General features: G+C 46.2%; 3 protein-coding genes across 4 annotated transcripts in view; 2 read left to right on the plus strand and 1 right to left on the minus strand.

Moving 5' to 3' along the window:
• Positions 1-3,141, plus strand: part of htra1b (HtrA serine peptidase 1b) — a 16,190-nt gene extending 13,049 nt beyond the window's left edge. Inside the window, exons 8-10 of the mRNA XM_069159930.1 lie at positions 441-498; positions 1,520-1,615; positions 2,532-3,141. Coding sequence (XP_069016031.1) covers positions 441-498; positions 1,520-1,615; positions 2,532-2,700 — 323 coding nt within the window. The 3' untranslated portion in view covers positions 2,701-3,141. The remainder of the gene's footprint in view (positions 1-440; positions 499-1,519; positions 1,616-2,531) is intronic.
• A 3,105-nt stretch (positions 3,142-6,246) lies between these two features.
• Positions 6,247-12,997, minus strand: cunh10orf88 (chromosome unknown C10orf88 homolog). 2 transcript variants are annotated; one of them, XM_069159950.1, is made up of 9 exons: positions 12,673-12,997; positions 12,234-12,390; positions 11,953-12,141; positions 11,531-11,600; positions 11,199-11,390; positions 11,002-11,106; positions 10,305-10,392; positions 9,943-10,150; positions 6,247-7,268 (listed from the first exon to the last, which is right to left on the minus strand). In XM_069159950.1, the coding sequence occupies exons 2-9, from the start codon at positions 12,377-12,379 to the stop codon at positions 7,019-7,021; spliced, it is 1,248 nt and encodes a 415-aa protein (XP_069016051.1). In that variant the 5' UTR covers positions 12,380-12,390; positions 12,673-12,997; the 3' UTR covers positions 6,247-7,018. The 2 variants fall into 2 exon arrangements, with proteins under 2 accessions (XP_069016051.1, XP_069016050.1); XM_069159949.1 differs by having other exon boundaries at positions 12,822-12,996.
• A 14-nt stretch (positions 12,998-13,011) lies between these two features.
• asb3 (ankyrin repeat and SOCS box containing 3) lies at positions 13,012-17,796 on the plus strand. Its single transcript, XM_069159942.1, has 10 exons — positions 13,012-13,146; positions 13,265-14,313; positions 15,102-15,272; positions 15,343-15,455; positions 15,532-15,664; positions 15,953-16,130; positions 16,237-16,455; positions 16,535-16,837; positions 16,932-17,065; positions 17,150-17,796. Exons 2-10 carry the CDS (start codon positions 14,112-14,114, stop codon positions 17,380-17,382), a joined length of 1,686 nt encoding a protein of 561 aa, XP_069016043.1. The 5' UTR covers positions 13,012-13,146; positions 13,265-14,111; the 3' UTR covers positions 17,383-17,796.
• Positions 17,797-17,804: the final 8 nt, after the last annotated feature.

Genomic DNA, 17,804 nt, shown 5'->3' on the forward strand with positions numbered 1-17,804 from the left:
GGACAGCATGCAGTGAAGCATTATTTACGTCTCTCGTTGTAACGCAGGACATCTTTCAGTTTTCGTCTCAGTAACAGTGACGGTTTATTTTTAGTATTTTCCAGCTGAATTACAGGAAACTTTCCTCATAGTTTCCTCACATTAACTCTTATTTATTTCCAAAAAAAGGAACCGAGCAATTTGTTCCTAATTAGAGAGGAAATCTGTTGTAAAGTTCCTGCTGTTTCACATTCATGGCAAAAAAAATGATGTTTGTTTTCCAGGAAAGAAAAAACAACCAATGTTTCATTTTTCAGAATTAAATCTTTACACAGATGATATTTCTCAAAAGATGCTTTTCTGTGTTTTTCCTGTCGACTTGAATGATAAAAAGATGAAGAGAGTCGATGATGAAGATGATGAAGGCAGCGAGTGAACCGCACGTCTTTATGTTTCTGCAGGTAAAACGTCCCCGAAGAAGAAATACATCGGAGTCCGGATGATGAGTCTCACTCCGACGTGAGTTCCTGTTTCCCTTCAAACGTTTGTGTTTCAATCGGTTAACGTTCAGATGCCGTTATCAGACTCCGCCCACTCCGTCCCGATCTGAATGTAGAGACCATGAATTTGTTTCTTGGTCTCTGAGGTCAGATCGTCTCCAGCGGATGTGTTTCAGCCTCGGCGTTGACGCGTGTCGATACGACGGCGTGAGTTCAGCTGCCAGATGAGCAGCTCGTGCAGGAATGTAAGTCGACCCGCGCCTCGTCATCGGGCTTCGGGTCAGAGCGACGCCCTCGCCGAGGAAGGAAACGCCCTGAAAACACCACAACAAGCTGCGCCGTAGGAACACCGGAGCGTGTGTTTCACAGTCGTCCTCCACCGACGCTATCAGACCGTGAAAAAGCCAGAAACACATTCAGTATGATAAATGGAGTTCGCCAAAAAGTACCAGGATGTTCGACCGCATCCGGTCAGCGTGCTGCTCTGGATGTTCTGACCCACAATCCTCTGCAGCGGGAGATACGTCACATCGACTGAGCCGCGGAGAGAGTTGATGGCGCTGAAGCTGTGTAGCTCTCGTTTTCACTTTCACTTCAAATGTCGCGTTACAGATGGCGACAGATACGACCGAGAGGGTCAAAGGTCAAGGTGCTTCTTATTTTGAATGACACAGTTGGATACGTACCGCATGTTTCAGATCTCAACCTCACACTGTTTTATCATTTCGTTCCCATTTGTCTGTTTAGAGACTAAATGTCTTTTTTTTGTGGCGTCACCTCATGAAAAAACGTGATATTTCCATCATTTTTGCAGTAATTATTTGTTGGTATTTTGTTTCCTTGACGAAGCCACATTTCACTTATTTAGACTAAAACAATACATCGTTCTGATTTTAGACATTTGGCTCCAAAACAAGGGCGGAGTCTAATAATGAACAGGTAACCACGGAGCTCCGTGGACCAATCAGCTGCAGGATGCTTCGTGTCGACTGTCTGACTCGTCATGTTTTGTCCGTTTCTTTCCTCTCGGGTCGCCTCAGGCTGGCGAAGGAGCTGAAGGAGCGGCAGTCCGACTTCCCCGACGTCACCTCGGGGGCGTACGTCATCGAGGTCATCAGCCGGACTCCGGCCGAGGCGTGAGTGTCTCATCGCTTCTCACTTCATCCGACGTTCAAACAAATCAACTTGTATTTTCACAGCAGGTTAAAAGAATCTTTTAAAGCAGATAGAAAATCTCCGTCTGGCCGCGTTCAGCTTCTCTGTTCTGTCCGAGGAAAGATTTAAAACAAACCGCAGCGTCCCACCTGAGAAAACAGCCGACTCAGCGTGTTTTCTTGTTTCTCGGTGGGTTCGTGAGCGTCTGATCTCTCTGAAGGGACGTCTAAGCTGTGGATGTTTTAAAGCTGGCAGCAGGAGTCTGAATGTTTTCCCACCCAGACTCCGACAGACCGCTTCAGTCACGGTCGAACACGTTCGGATTTCTTCTTTGGCGTCGCGTCAGCTGGCGAAAGAGGAACCGCGGCGTTTAAAGAAGTGAAAGAGATGACTTTAAGGTCGCTTCACTGAAACACCGAACAGCTGGGAAGCACTCAGAGGACAGACGTGCATCAGCTCTGACTTTATTACAACATTTATTAGTCTAATCTGAAGGAAACTGGGGTTTGAGGTTTGGACTTCTTGTGGGCTCGTTGACACCTTGAGAGTCGTTCAGGTGGGACCACCTGCGGCTCCTTAAGGTCCTAATGGGTCGTAAACAGGAAGTTAAAAGAAGCCGCTCTGACGGGAACGTTACGAAACATGACAAAAACACTGAACTTAAAGCTCCTGTTAACTTAGTTCAAGACTTGGTTTAATCATCTGTAAATCTTTAACGTTAAATATTCACGACTTATATTATTCAACACATCAAAAGTTTAGATGAACATCCTTCAGAGAGCAAAGAGTGTTTCATAAAAATAGAAAAAAGAAAAAAGTGTTCACATCAGAAACAAACATTTAGAGTAAGTCCTTGGGAGACTTTCTACTAAAGATGATCTTGATTGTCTCTGACAGAGCCGGCCTGCAGGAGAGCGACGTCATCATCAGCATCAACGGCGAGCGGATCACCTCGGCCAGCGACGTCAGCGCCGCCATCCGGCGGGACACCACGCTGCGGATGCTGGTGAGACGAGGCAACGAGGACGTCCTGCTCACCATCGTCCCCGAGGAGATCGAGCCTTGACCTCCGGTCCACGACGTCCTCGACCGGTCGACCGACGCCGAGCCGGCTCTCCAACCAACCAATCACGAACACTTCAAAAACCAACCAACCAATAGGGGGGCGTGTGTGTGTCGGGGGGCCACGCCCAGAACTTGTAATTATTCCTCTTTCCTTTTATAACGCTCACACACACCTTCGATTCTCTGGGAGCTGCAGCTTCAACCTGTCGTCTCGTATTAGTTTGATTTCTTCTTCGTGTACTTTCCTCCGTCGACGACCTTTTTATATCCGACTAACGCCGTCCTCGACGCATCAAAGAGCTTCCTGCAGGTTTCCGTAGTCTCACCGGGTACTGTACGTCCTCCAGGGAATATTTGGGAATATTGTTTTATTTTTTGTTTGTTTATCTGTGTTTGACGACAATGTTTTCAGAAAAGGGAATAAAACTATTTTTAAAAAAAAGCTGTCTTTATAAACCATTTTCGCTCATCAAAACCGTCTTGAGTTTAGAGTATACAGTATAGAGTATATAGTATACAGTATAGAGTATACAGTATACAGTATATAGTATAGAATATATAGTGTAGAGTATACTGTATATAGTATAGACTCTAGACTCTATACTATAGAGTCTAGAGTCTATAGTATATATAAATATATATAACCAGGGCGATGCGGCTACGTTTGATGTTTGTCCGTGACACAGGAAGTTGATGTTCAAGGTCAAACAATGCTCCAACCTCATGAAACTCCCGTCAGGCACCAACTTTCATGAGTTTTTGAAGATGTTAAAGCCGCCAAATAAAGTACATTTTTTAAGAAGAATAAAGAACGAGCTGGAGAAAAAAATTTAAACTGCAAGCGGGAATATGCCAACCCTCGCGTGCTGCACATCGGGGAGCCGGTGGCCCGAACCGCTGGATCCCCCAACCGCTGGATCCCCCAACCGCTGGATCCCCCAACCGCTGGATCCCCGAACCGCTGGATCCCCGAACCGCTGGATCCCCGACCTGCAGCACGCGAGGGCAAAGGATCATTTTTCCTTGATAAGTTCCTTTGACAAATATCAATTAACTGTTTTTGGTTTTATGAAGAAAGTTCATGTGTTTTATTTCACAAAACCAAAGAATCTCATTACGAATAACTTCTCAGTCTAATATGATAATTTGGTGTTTTGTACATATTGGACAACGTGGTATCACGACACCCGTCAATCCACAGCATCACCTGAAACACCACTCCAAATAAATTCTTCTTTTTCGACCTGAAACCATCAACAGATTTACAGAAAATGAATCAGCAACTAGTTCAACAACCATTTTAATCATTTAAAAAAACAATCCCACAGTTGTATCTGTTTGTTTCTGGTTGATTGTCTGTTTTCTGACATTTTATTGGCCCAATAACGATTCATTTTAAATCAGATGCACATTAATCTTTACAAAAACAAAGTTGTATCTGTGAGAACATAACATACAGCATGTCACTGTTTTCACTGAAGAGCCAAGAAGAAATCAGGCTGAACCCGAGCGACTGAACCTTCAGAGTATTTTTCTCTTTATGGATATTTAATCGTACACACATGTAAAAACAAACAGAGGAGAAACTGAAGTCCGTTGGCTGAGTTCTGTTCACAAGGAGACGGAGAAAAACAATCCCATCATCTCACAAACATCCCACGACTCTGTCACATCCTCCCTCTGTGCCATGTTACACACTCGGTTCAATACAGCACGACAATCCCTGTGTGTGTGTGTGTGTGTGTGTGTGTGTGTGTGTGTGTGTGTGTGAGTGAGTGAGTGAGTGTGAGTGTGTGAGTGTGTGTGTGTGTGTGAGTGTGTGAGAAGGTCCAGTGGAGTGAAGGTGTTGCGTGACGGTTAAAATCGTGTTTTCTGTGCAGGTTCATGCAGAGGTCAGATGAAGGACTATTTTCTGAGCAGCTCATCATTTTCACAAATATCATAATTCATTTGTTTGTTAACGTGCAGCAATGACAGATAGATAAATAAACCTTGAGGGAAGTTAACAAAAAATAAAGGCAAAATGTAGAATTATTTACATTCAAATAAGAAATAAATAAGCAGAATAGAAATTGATTAGAATAAAGATTAAGTGTAGAAACATGTGCCGAGTAGTCACTGTACATTATTGAAAATTCTGTAGTATTGTGCATACTGTTCTGTGGATATTAAGCAGAATTAGCTTCATATGAAATATACAGTGACTCAGAAAGTTTGTTCGTAAGTTAGTTAATTGAAATTCTATGTTTGTGCAACTTTTATATTTTGAATTTGAGTTCAAAACAAAACAACTACATAAGTAGAGGCTGCTTTTTGTTTGCATGTTAGAAGAGCAGTGTGGAAATGCAGCTGAGAACTGGTGGGCGGAGTCAGCGCACCTGGTCAGGTGGTGCCACCCTCGCTCTCCTCTGGCTTCCACCTCGTTTGAGTTTTATTTGCACATGGGCTCATTCCCACACTTTAAGGAGAAAGTGTTTAATCTCGGTGGTACTACTGAACTGTCCTGCGTTGTCTTTGCTCTGCTCCTTAGTTTAATCAGTTTCATCTTGATCGTGCATCGGACCCACCTGTTCATGAGCAGGCCTCTTCGGTCTGGTGGGTGGAGTCAGCTCGTCGTGGAGATTCAGCTCACCTGGTCTGGCTCCATGAGGTGGTGTCAGTCAGCTGGTCCCTCACGCTCCTCCGGCTTCCACCTTGTGTTCTTGGATTCTTTGCACATGTATGGGTTAAACTTATCTTCAGTTGCAACTCATCCCTCCTGTGTCCACCTTGTTTCTGTACTTTAAAGCTGTCGGCCTTAAAAAAAAATATCCATTATTATTCCATTTAGACCAAATGAAAACATTCAAATGTCCAAAAAAGTAGAATATATTTGTAGACAACTGGGGAAGTTGCAAATATTTACATTTGACAAGCTGATGCCAGGTTTTCTTTTTGTTTTGCTTTTTTGCAGATTTTCTCCTCCACTGCTGACTCGGCGTCTGTCCTCCACACGGCCAACAAAATGTCCTCCTTTAATCTACTGTCCTCCTTTATGTAGCCTGTGACCCATTTCACTTCTGATGACTCGGCACACAGCTGCCTGTCGATTCATTACAAACCTTGGCATTGACTTTCTTCTCTTATTTCTTTTTAGATATTCTTTCTTAAAACAAGGCAGATTCACATCAGATGGTTCCCAGACTGGACCGACTGGTTTGGACTTTCAGTGACCTTGATGGTTCCATTTCTGACCCATTTTCTGAGTCACTTACTGGAAGTCCTGGCAGGAAACATCAGCTAAGTTGATTCTACCTTTTTCGGGAAGCCGTTGAGCAACATTTTCCTCCAGCGAAAACACGACGTCCATAAATCAACGCTTTCTGACTCGTGTTTTGGTTCAGAACCCAAAGATACCAAATCAGACGCCAAAACGTTCCAGTCATTCTCGAGGTCTGAAATTGACTTCTGTCACATCCTTTTAAAGCTCTGAAAAGTCTTATTAAATTACCTTTTTTACAACTTTTTTTTTTTACAAATTTAACTAACAAAAGAACCAGCACATTGATTAGTATAAATATATTTTTATGTGCCTTTCACGTCAGTACATTTGGACATCACAGGTCAGAACAGTGGCTTTAACAGTTTACACACATGTACATTATTTAAAACATGTTAAAATACAGTTACACCTTCTATTTACAGCAGTCGAACCAAAGTAACCCAAAGCTTTCGTAACAGATCGGTGAATGTTTACAGCTGCGTCGTTTTCACGCCAAAATATTCTCCGGTTTGAGAATCTTAGATGTGAAGATTTACCTTCTAATCTGTTTGTGTTCCTTTAAAACTGAATGTCTTTTGAGTTTTGGAGCATTAATCTGACAAATTGAGACATTTGAGGACGTCAGTTAATCGTTAGCAACCGTTAGCTGCAGCCTCGGTGCAGATATAACACGGATTATGGAGTGTTTACAATTTAAAGTGGAATAAATGGATGTAAATCATTTTAAAGTTACAAGCTGGTTAAAATCATGTCACTGCAACGAGTTAATTCTTTATGTTTCTGTGTTTGAGGAGAAACTGAAGCTCCGCTGCAGGTTTTCCACTTTCTGTTGTTTCCATCAGGTGTTGAACATCATGATCAGGACATTCACGTGGTTTTTGCACCAGATTTAAAAAGGCGGACAGAAACCGTCAGAGTTGGAGATGTTTTTCTCCGGAGACACTTCAGGTGCTTTTTTAAGTGTTTGAATTAAAATGTTTTTTGTTGTTTTATTGCTGTCTCTGTTAGTGTCCACGTCTGAGGAGGCAGCGAGGTCTTCAGGTTGCAGGTTAGTCCCTCAGTGGATGACCGGCGTCGGGGAGATGTGCTCCGTCGTGCCGGCGGTAGCCGCCCCGCCCGCAGCTGCTCCGCCCGCCGCCCCGCCCGCCGCTCCGCCCGCCGCCCCGTGGTTGAGGGCGACCAGCGGCAGGGCGCCGAGCAGGGCCTTCTCCAGCTTCTGCTCCAGAGCGTCCAGGCGCCGGTCCATGTGCTCCTTCAGCCTCTGCTCCATCTCCTCCAGACGGCGCTCCATGGCTGCGTCCAGCTCCCTGAGGAGACGAGGGACAAGAGGGAGACGCAGGTTAAAACCTCAGCTTTTATTTTGTGTCAGTTTGTCCTGTTTGTGTTTGTCCTCCAGATCAGAAAGTGGTGAGCTCAATCAAATGCATGTAATTCAAAGTCTTTTCCATTAAATGTAAAGAAGAAAACAGCTTGTAGTTGTGCAGGTAGCAGATCGACCTGATCAAGCTGAGTGAAGCCAGTTTTAAGTTATAATAACGGCACTGTGATTAAAATCAGAGGAGGAGACGTGAGTCCGCTTCATGAAGCCACATCAGACACAAAACCTCAAACATAAACACAGACTGAGAGCGAACCACCGTCCTCTTCTGCTGACCACCAAGCTTCAAACATTTCCTTCTTTTTCCACCGACGTTTACGGTACTTTTGAATGTTTTGTGGTTTTCTGAGCAGATTCCTTTAAAAACCTTAAAAGATCTCGAAGAATCTTTCAACTCTGGCAGCTCCGGGAAACTGTGTATGTGTGTGTGTGTGTCTGTGTGTGTGTGTGTGTGTGTGTGTGTGTGTGTGTGTGTGTGTGTATGTGTGTGTGTGTGTCTGTGTGTGTGTGTGTGTGTGTGTGTGTGTGTGTGTGTGTCTGTGTGTGTGTCTGTGTGTGTGTGTTGACCGGGGGAAATCCCGACCTCTGATCTTCACTTTCTGTCTACTCAGCAAAATGTATTTCATACTCTGGAGGTATTTGTGTATTTGATGAGTCAGAGCAGCTTCAGCACAGACCAGTTTCACAATGATGGAATTTTACTGGATCTTCAGTTAAGACGTCTAAATTTATCAGCTGCACATATTTTAGCTCCAGTTTGTAGGATTCAGGAGGATTTATTGGTAGAAACGGAATAAAATATTCATAATTGCTGTTCTTTTAGTATTTAATCAGCTGAAAGTAAGACTTGATGTGTTTTCGTCATCTCAGAATTGGAGCGGGACAAACGAGTTTTGTGGTCAGCGTTGTACCGTTGGTTGCAATCTGCAGACACACCACTAGATGCCACTAAATCTTGCAAACTGCTCCTTTAGGAGGGACTAAATTTGCAATGAATTCTGGGTAAATCAAGACTTTTAACAACATGGTTGACAGAAAAAACGGCATGAAACTTCTCGTCCTGCTTCACTCCAGCAGAAAAAAGATGACAGCTAGAAATATAATGAAAGTAAAAAATCACAGAAGAAAGTAACAATAAATAAAATTGTGACTTCAGTCGTCTTGAAAAGCTCAAACGCAAATTAGGAGCCGTGTTGTCTCCGTTTTTATCAGCTGGTTAGCTGGTTTTGCTGAGCGTTACCATGGAAACATAGTACACCTGCAAAACTGTCAATATTATCTGTTCGTCCACTTTCATGAGCTGCACGACTGAAATCAACGACTTTCTGTCAGTCTGTCAAACACAAGTTCACAAGAATGAATTCAAAAGAATAAAAAGCAGCATTTGACATTCAAGACTTCCAGTAACGATTTCTTCATGTGATTAGAAACTGTGAAGCAAAATAAGCTTCATCATTTCATATAATTGGATTTGTAATTATATTAAATATATAATTATTAGTTAAATCGGAGTATGAAGGTCCTGATCATGCGTTAAGTCGACGTACCGTCCGGCTGCCGTCCTCTCCTCGATGTGGACTCACTCAGCTGACGTCTCAGCTGACGTCTCTCAGCCAACGAGCCGCTCGGCTCGGACAAAGAGAACGATTTATAAAATCTGCAGTTTGTGGCTCAGAAACGCGTCTTTGTGTCAGCGTCGGTTAAAAAAAACAAAAAAACGTGATTTCATTTGTTTCGGTTCAGTTTGGCACCATTTTAACGCTTCACATTTGTCTGACCAGCTGTTAACTGGTTACCATGACAACGCCGGTCGACTTAAATCCTCACGTGGGACGGAGATCTGCCGATGTGACGGGCGGACGCGAACTCGGAGGAGAAAGGAGGAAAACGTCTGAGACAAACAGCTGTTGTTCCTCTGAATAACGGAGCTTCTGTTTTCATCTTCAGCTGTTTGACGACGACCGAACAACAGAAATGTTTCTGCGACATGTTTCCTTTTAATCGTGAGTTAACGGCTGAACTTGGGCGTCGGAAAGGTCAAAGGTCGAGCTGAATGCCGCAGCCCCCCAAAAGAATTTCTGATTTACTTATTGAGATAAATTCTGCATGAATATAATAAAATATGGGGCGAGATAACTGACTTTTAAAATGATTATGTTCATGACGTGATTTTAAAGTGTACATTTGGATTAAAATTTTAGTCTGTGAAGTCTGTTATTAACGACCAAGAAGAGACTGATATTGAACCCGCATAAAAAACATAATCTGTTCCTCTGTATATATATATATATATATATATATATATATATATATATATATATATATATAAAAGTATAACAGTCATTATAATACTAGTTCATTATTATCATTCATAATTTTAAATAAAAGTATTTATTGAAAAATAGATGTTTCTTCAGCCTGATAAGAGTCATCAAATCAGTAACGTCTTTCTGACACAAGGTGGAGCCAGATCCTCTGATGACAACGTTTCTGATGGAATCAGTTGTTCCACAGAAGAAGATAAATGTGAGTCGCAGCAGCGAGTTCAACCTAAAACCAATAAAAGTTTCACCGAGGTCACAAACTGAAATCCCTCCACTCACCAGCTGCCGTTCCTCGCCTCCTTCTCCTCCTTCTCCTTCTCCGCCGCGGCGTCGTCCAGTCTCAGCCGGGTCACCTGACCGCAGACGCTCTGCAGCACGGGAAGCATCTCGGGGCCCAACATCTGGCCGCGGCCCCCCCCTTTCAGGAAGTGTGACATCATCTCGGCCAGCTGGGCGGGGCTCGTCGGGCCGCCGTTCTCGCCGCTCGCTGGAGACGCAGGTTGATCTATTTATTTCTACTTTTTAAATTCAGGTTGGTCATTAAAACCTGCGACTGACACACACACGTATTATCTCTTCTAAATCAACGTAATGTCCGAACCGTCCGTCTTATCGGGCCGCAGAGAAACGAGGATCCTTACCGGTGTGGAGCGGCAGGTCTGGAGAGGAGAAGGCCGAGTCCTCGGACGTCCCGCCATCGTCTGCAGGTCTGAAGGAGCCGGCTGGAGGCTGCAGACAGAAAGGAGGACGTATTAAAAGCCATCTGACTCACAGTGTGTCTAAATATTCCCTGAATCCACGTTTTATTTTCATCAAGTTTTCAATATCTGTAAGAACAATCAGTTTGGAAAAACTTTAGATGCAAATGTTTCATCTTTGAGGAAAAAGAAAACTAAAAAAATCACAAGAACTAGAAAACCAAATGGAACTGCAGCGAGTCGGTCAGCTCAACCTGATTCAACCATTTGATGGTATTTAAGCCACGATTATTCTCGTGAAGTGGCTCCTCAGTACAAATGGATATAAAGTGGTATCCAAATGTTTTTTTAATATTTGTGAACGGCCCGTGACAACCTCTTAAAAATCAGATTACAAAAAAGGGATAAAAATTGAAGTTTTAATAACTTTAAAAGAGCCTCCAAACTTCAACCTCCCTGTTTCTGGAGATATTTATACCAAATCCACATTTAAAAAAGACATCGAGGAATCACCATAAATTTCATGTTGGGACTTAAAATAAGCAGTAAAATAAAATGAAACATCTCTGAGCATCTTGTAAAGCTGCAGCTCCTCCGTGTTTTAACGGGACCCGCGGGACCGACCGGAGGTTGATCGTACCGTGGAGTCGGCCGCCGCCGCCACGCCGACTCCCCTCGCCATGGCTGACAAGGCTCCGCCTCCCATCAGGAGGGGCAGGAAACCGCCCAGAGAGCCGCTCTGATTCTGGAGAGACACACGAGATGATTCACTGTGTAACCGAAGAGGAATGATCGACCCGCCCGCTCGTGGCTCCGCCCCCGGCTCCGCCCCCTCACCTTCTGCTGGAGCTGCACCATGTCCATGAGGTTCTGGGCGCCCGGCGACAGGCTCCTCCCCATCTCCTCCACCAGACTCTGCACCCGCTGCATGTCGATGCCGGCGCCGCGGGCCGGACGCGGCCGCGGGGACCGGAGACCCACGACGACCCGGCACACCAACACGCTGCTGCGACCGGCCAGGGAGAGCAGCTGGAGGACAACGACAACAACAACAACAACAACAACAACAACAACTGAGGTTTATACGAGTGAACTGGTTCAGTTTAAACAGATTTACAGTCGAGATTAAAATGTTTAGAAGATGTAGAAAAGCTTTATTTAATTCTCACCTTCACCTCGCAGGCTGAGGACGGATCCTCAAGGACCAGCTGCTTCTTATAGAAAGGTCCTCCGTCAGCTCTGAAACACAAAGAGAGGAAGCAGCCATTTATCATCCAATCAGACGCCTGTCGTTCAGATGAACCATTTAATCAACCGGTCACACGGCAGCGACGGAGGAGATGACACGAAGGAAACCTGATCCTGATCCTGATCCTGTCACACCTGCTCCTGTAACTGGATGAACTGCTTTCTGTTTCCTGGTTTTTGTGGGTTCGTTAACAAAGAAACTCAATTTCAGTTTAAAACTAGATTTTTCTGGTCGAGGAGCCAGAAGACGGAGGAGGGAGGAGCTGTTGGAACGAAAAAGGTTTCTGACAAATTATGACATTATATAAGCCTAACATATAAAATCCTCTCCGTCTGTCCGTACCTGTCCGTCAGGACCCCGTCGTCCCTCGTCCCCCGCACCGTCCCGCGGTACTCCCCCGTCTGAGAGTACACCTCCATGGTTCGAGCCTCGCTGACGACCAGCAGGCGGCCGATGGCGTCCGGACCGCCGTGCAGCGTCAGCACACACGGAGAGCCTTCCTCCACCTGCTCCAACAGCACGGGACCACCGCTGGGGGGGGGGGGGGGGGGGGGGGGGGGGGGGGTCAGTGAACGCACCACCACTCACTCATCACAAAGCTTCTTCTATTTCAATCTTCTTACCGGTTCGTCTCCTCTCCGTCTGACTGACCGAGCTGCTCCTCGTCGTCCTCGTTACCGACGTGAACGGGAAGCAGGACGTCGGCCAGGAGACGTCCCTGAGCGGGACACACCCACCCGGCTTCACCCTTCACAGAGATGTCCACCATGACGCTGAAACCTAGGACACAAGAGGAGGAGACAAGGAAGGAGACAAGGATGGAGACAAGGAAGGAGACAGGGAAGGAGACAAGGGAGGAGACAAGGAAGGAGACAAGGATGGAGACAGGGAAGGAGACAAGGGAGGAGACAAGGAAGGAGACAAGGATGGAGACAAGGATGGAGTATGAGTAGATGTCCTGAGACGAGGAAGGAGATTAAAGACAATTTAGGAAATAAAAAGCCTTTAAGCTTCAACGTCATGAACTATAATCTACTGAGTATCTGACATTTCAACGTTCACCTGTTTATTGTTTATCTTCCCTCCTCGTTGCTATGGAGATGCAGCAGGAAGCTTTAACAGCTGTTTGATGGTTTTATGTTTAGAACGAGTCTTTGCTGCAGCAGCAGTTAGCTTAGCTCGCTAACGTGAAGCTTTTTATAAACATTTACCTCCAAACTGCTTCCGATAAAACGTCAATCAGTCCGTTTCAGACTTTTATTCTTCGCATGTCTTCAGACGTTCTTTAAAAACAGGATAATATTTATGGGATGTAGGATTTTGTAGCTCCGGTTTGAGCTAACGCTAAACCCAAAACATGGGACTGCAGCTTGCCGTAGCAGCGCGTTGTTGTGGTGTGACGTCATTAAACTGCGACTCAATGGGTTTGTCAAGTCTGAGCTTCCGGACGAACTCGGAAAGAAAAGAAGAGAAAAGCGGTTTTATTTGACTGAAACAACGAACATGTGTCCTCTGTAGTTTAAACAGGTAGTTTGGGTGAGTGGACACATATTTGACTTCATTCGTGATTCAAGTTAAACAGCTTTAATTTGGCGGCTGAAGTCTGTTTATTTACGTCATGTTGGATAAATGACGGCATGGTAACCGTCTCTAGGGGACAGAGGATGGACTAACCGTCTCCAGAGGACAGGATGGACTAACCGTCTCTAGGGGACAGAGGATAGACTAACCGTCTCTAGGGGACAGAGGATGGACTAACCGTCTCCAGGGGACAGAGGATGGACTAACCGTCTCTAGGGGACAGAGGATGGACTAACCGTCTCCAGGGGACAGAGGATGGACTAACCGTCTCTAGGGGACAGAGGATGGACTAACCGTCTCCAGGGGACAGAGGATGGACTAACCGTCTCTAGGGGACAGAGGATGGACTAACCGTCTCCAGGGGACAGAGGATGGACTAACCGTCTCTAGGGGACAGAGGATGGACTAACCGTCTCCAGAGGACAGGATGGACTAACCGTCTCTAGGGGACAGAGGATAGACTAACCGTCTCTAGGGGACAGAGGATAGACTAACCGTCTCTAGGGGACAGAGGATAGACTAACCGTCTCTAGGGGACAGAGGATGGACTAACCGTCTCTAGGGGACAGAGGATAGACTAACCGTCTCCAGGGGACAGAGGATGGACTAACCGTCTCCAGGGGACAGAGGATGGACTAACCGTCTCTAGGGGACAGAGGATAGACTAACCGTCTCCAGGGGACAGAGGATGGACTAACTGTCTCCAGGGGACAGAGGATAGACTAACTGTCTCTAGGGGACAGAGGATGGACTAACCGTCTCCAGGGGACAGAGGATGGACTAACCGTCTCCAGGGGACAGAGGATAGACTAACCGTCTCTAGGGGACAGAGGATGGACTAACCGTCTCCAGGGGACAGAGGATAGACTAACCGTCTCTAGGGGACAGAGGATAGACTAACCGTCTCTAGGGGACAGAGGATGGACTTCACGGAGTGCTACGGAGACACCGTGTCCAGCGTGGCCGCCGCCGCCCGCTCGGGCTGCAGCCGGCGCGTGCGGCGGCTCCTCCGGCGGGGCTGCAGCGTCGACGGTCGGGACAACCGGGGCTGGAACGCGCTGCACGAGGCGGCGGCGGCCGGCGGCACCGACTGCGTACGGGAGGTCCTGTCTGCTGCCGGAGGTGAGGAAGAAGGGCAGCCCGCAGGTTGAGCTTCTTACTGCAGGAACAAATCAGGAGAGGAGAAGGTGGAGGAGGAGAGCACTGGAGTCTACTTTATAGTTTACAGGTCACTAGTTACCTGATGGACATGGACCAAATACGGTCACCACCTCCTCAAACTAATGCAACTCACTGCATTTCATTACTTTTCCTTGTAAATGTTTCGGCAATAAAGCTAAAAAAAATAAATGTACAAAACTCTAAACTCAAAACTTTAAACTTTAAACTTTAAACTCTAAACTCTAAACTTTAAACTCTAAACTCTAAACTCTAAACTTTAAACTCTAAACTCAAAACTTTAAACTTTAAACTTTAAACTCTAAACTTTAAACTTTAAACTCTAAACTCTAAACTTTAAACTCTAAACTCTAAACTCAAAACTTTAAACTTTAAACTTTAAACTCTAAACTTTAAACTTTAAACTCTAAACTCTAAACTTTAAACTCTAAACTTTAAACTCAACTCTAAACTCTAAACTCTAAACTCTAAACTCTAAACTTTAAACTCTAAACTCTAAACTTTAAACTCTAAACTCTAAACTCAAAACTTTAAACTTTAAACTTTAAACTCTAAACTCTAAACTCTAAACTCTAAACTCTAAACTCACTGTAGCTTAAAAATCAGTTTGGAAAAGATTTGATTTTAAAGCACAAAACTCCAAAAACAAACGTTTGACTTTTGTTGTGATTTGTAAAATTTAATTGAATTGACATTTGTCCCCCGTCCCCCCCGGTCCGTCCCGTGTGCAGCCGCCTCCCCTCGGGGCCGGTGTCGCTACGTGAACTCCACGACCCACGAGGGAGAGTCAGCGTGTTACCTGGCGGCCCAGCGAGGTCACCTGGCTGCGGTGCACCTCCTCCTACGAGAACAGGCCGACGCGGACCAGCTGACCAACGACTCGTCCTGTCCGCTGTATGCAGGTAGGACGGACGTCAGAGCGGATATACTTTCTCGAGTGCTTCTTCTAAACGTTTGTTCTTTGGTCTCCAGCCGTCGACGGCGGGCACAAAGACGTCGTGGAGCTGCTGGTCAGTAAAGGTGCGCAGGTGGACCGGACGCACACGGCGTCCTGCTGGACCTGCCTTCATCAAGCTGTTTATAAGGTGAGAATTAAAGTCGTGAAGAAACAGCTGCGTGTATCAGAGCTCGTCATGAAAACATTTTTGTCTGTTTTTTCAGGGTCACAGCGACATCGTGTGCGTTCTAGTGAACGTGTGCGACCTGGAGGCTCCAGACGACCACAGCATCTCCCCGCTGTTTGTGGCTGCGCAGTACGGACGCAGGGAATGTCTGCAGATACTCATCAACGCTGGTAAACATGTTTTTATCTACGCCCTGGTGTGTGTGTGTGTGCGTGTGTGTGTGTGTGTGCGTGTGTGTGTGTGTGTGTGTGTGTGCATGTGTGTGTATGCGTGCGTGTGTGTGTGTGTGTGTGTGTGTGTGTGTGTGTGCGTGTGTGTGTGCGCGCGCGCAATTCAGTGTTGGATTTTAGGAGACGAGTGAAGATAATTTAGGAAAATGTTCTGCTCCATCTGCTCTCTTCTCAAACAAAATTAAATGAATTGTGTTTTTTCATGTTTTTTATTTGTTTCCTCCTGAGGTGCCCGTGTGAACACTCAGGCAGCCGATCTGGCCACGCCGCTGCTGATCGCCTCTCAGGAGGGCCACGAGGCCTGCGTGGACCTTCTGTTGGACCACGGCGCCGACCCGAACAGGGCCTGCAGTCACGATTGGCCTCAGCTGCCCGTCCACGCCGCCGCCGAGTTCGGCCACATCGGGTACCGACTCGTCACTTTTTTTACACTCAAACCCTCGATGAATGACCAGTTATCAGAACTACCTGTGAATCCTTCTTACCTTAACTCTTTGTAAATGTGTCTCCAGGATCCTCCGGAGGCTGATCGCCGTTACAGACCGAGCGTGCGACCGCGGCGTCGACATGGTGAGTCCGCTGTACGTGGCGGTCCACGGCGATCGGACCGGCAGCACCGAGCTGCTGCTGAGCGAAGGCTTCAGCCCGAACGCTCAGGACTGCACGCTCAGCCTGGGCCACCGCTCGCCGCTGTCCCTCGCCTTGAGCCACGCATCCGACAAACCGTACAGGTGTGTAAAGATAAAAGCTTCTCGCGCATCATTTCCCCCCAAAAAAATCAACTGATTACAATTAAAAAATCAATTTCAGTGAATCGGTGAAGCTGCTGGTTGCCGCGGGAGCCGGTCTGAGGGAGGAGGACTGGATGTACGCGCTGGCCACCGACCGAACAGACCTGCTGCAGCTGATCCTGGAGCACAGACAGATGCCCCCATCCGACACGCCGACCGGTGACGGTCTCGCACTGCGGCATTGTGGGAATACTGTGTTAGAGCTGGAGGAGCTGCGGGAGCTGCTCTGCGTGGCTCTGAACCAGGTACACTTCGCTGCCTGCTGGCTTCCTGTGCTTCTGAAGGCCGGACTGCACCCGGCGATACTGCTGCAGCCTCACATGTAAGCTCGCCAGTTCACGATCACGTTATAAAATATCCTCAATGAGTCACCGGGCCGGCTGATTTGGTTCCTTTCTTTTTTTTCTTTTTTTCAGGTTTGAAAAGGCCGACAGCGAGGCGTTGAATTACCTGCTGGAGTTTATAAACTGGTCGACGCTGCCTCTCCCGCTGAAACGCATCCTGGATCGACGGCGGGCGGAGAACAGCTGGGAGCCGCGTCCACATTTTGGTAACTCTTTACTTGCGCTGCAGATTTTATTTCACTCATGCGTAGCAAGACGCAGTCGGCTGATCTTCTGTCTCCGCCCTCCAGGCTCCATTCCCTCCCTTTCCCACGTCTGCCGCCTGCAGGTCCGGGAGCTGTTGGGACCGGATCGACTGATGAGGACCGATGTCGTCCAGCGGCTCCTCGTTCCCTCCCTGCTGCATGACTTCCTGAAATTCAGGGACGTCCCAGGAGCTTCCTTCACACACCCCCCGCCTTCGCCAGTTTTCGAACGAATCCGGGGATACCGCAGCACCCACCAACACAGACATGTTCTGTAACCCCACATCTAGGTTTCCCTTTATGTTGCTTTGAAGTTGCAATCATGGTTTATCTCACAGATGTTCTCATCCTGTTATGTTCAATCCCAGGAATCCATATTTTTTCCATGAATGGAAATATTTTCAGCTTTTTGCTTTATTTTATGCCCATGAAAAGACTTTGAGGGTTAAACAGAAGATTGTCAGATTTGTAAAACGGATCATCTTTCCTGTTCCTTTTCAGAAATTATGTTTTGCTCATTTGCATATTGTATTATACCGGAACTGTTTGGGGTCACTTGGTCTAATTTACTTGATATTTATTTATATTTGATTTCAAGTTAATAAATCCCCAAACAAGTGTGGGGTCTGTTTTTGTGTTGTTTTGCTCCGTTTGTTATATGAAAAAAATAAAAACTCTTGGCCACATTCTGATTGGTCCA

Source organism: Embiotoca jacksoni, unplaced genomic scaffold (assembly GCF_022577435.1).
Source record: "Embiotoca jacksoni isolate LCO1_2020_lvr unplaced genomic scaffold, fEmbJac1.0.p SCAF_26, whole genome shotgun sequence".
Lineage (NCBI taxonomy): Eukaryota > Metazoa > Chordata > Actinopteri > Embiotocidae > Embiotoca > Embiotoca jacksoni.

What these genes read in the sequence shown, in the direction of transcription:
- asb3 (XM_069159942.1), top strand. Translation starts at nt 14,112, where the DNA reads ATGGACTTCACGGAGTGCTACGGAGACACCGTGTCCAGCGTGGCCGCC. An exon ending in GGTCCTGTCTGCTGCCGGAG is followed by an intron (nt 14,314 to 15,101) that starts GTGAGGAAGAAG and finishes TCCCGTGTGCAG; the next exon opens with CCGCCTCCCCTCGGGGCCGG. An exon ending in GCCGAGTTCGGCCACATCGG is followed by an intron (nt 16,131 to 16,236) that starts GTACCGACTCGT and finishes ATGTGTCTCCAG; the next exon opens with GATCCTCCGGAGGCTGATCG.
- cunh10orf88 (XM_069159950.1), bottom strand. Translation starts at nt 12,379, where the DNA reads ATGGTGGACATCTCTGTGAAGGGTGAAGCCGGGTGGGTGTGTCCCGCT. An exon ending in CCTCAGCCTGCGAGGTGAAG is followed by an intron (nt 11,391 to 11,530) that starts GTGAGAATTAAA and finishes GTTGTCCTCCAG; the next exon opens with CTGCTCTCCCTGGCCGGTCG. An exon ending in AGACCTGCCGCTCCACACCG is followed by an intron (nt 10,151 to 10,304) that starts GTAAGGATCCTC and finishes CTGCGTCTCCAG; the next exon opens with CGAGCGGCGAGAACGGCGGC.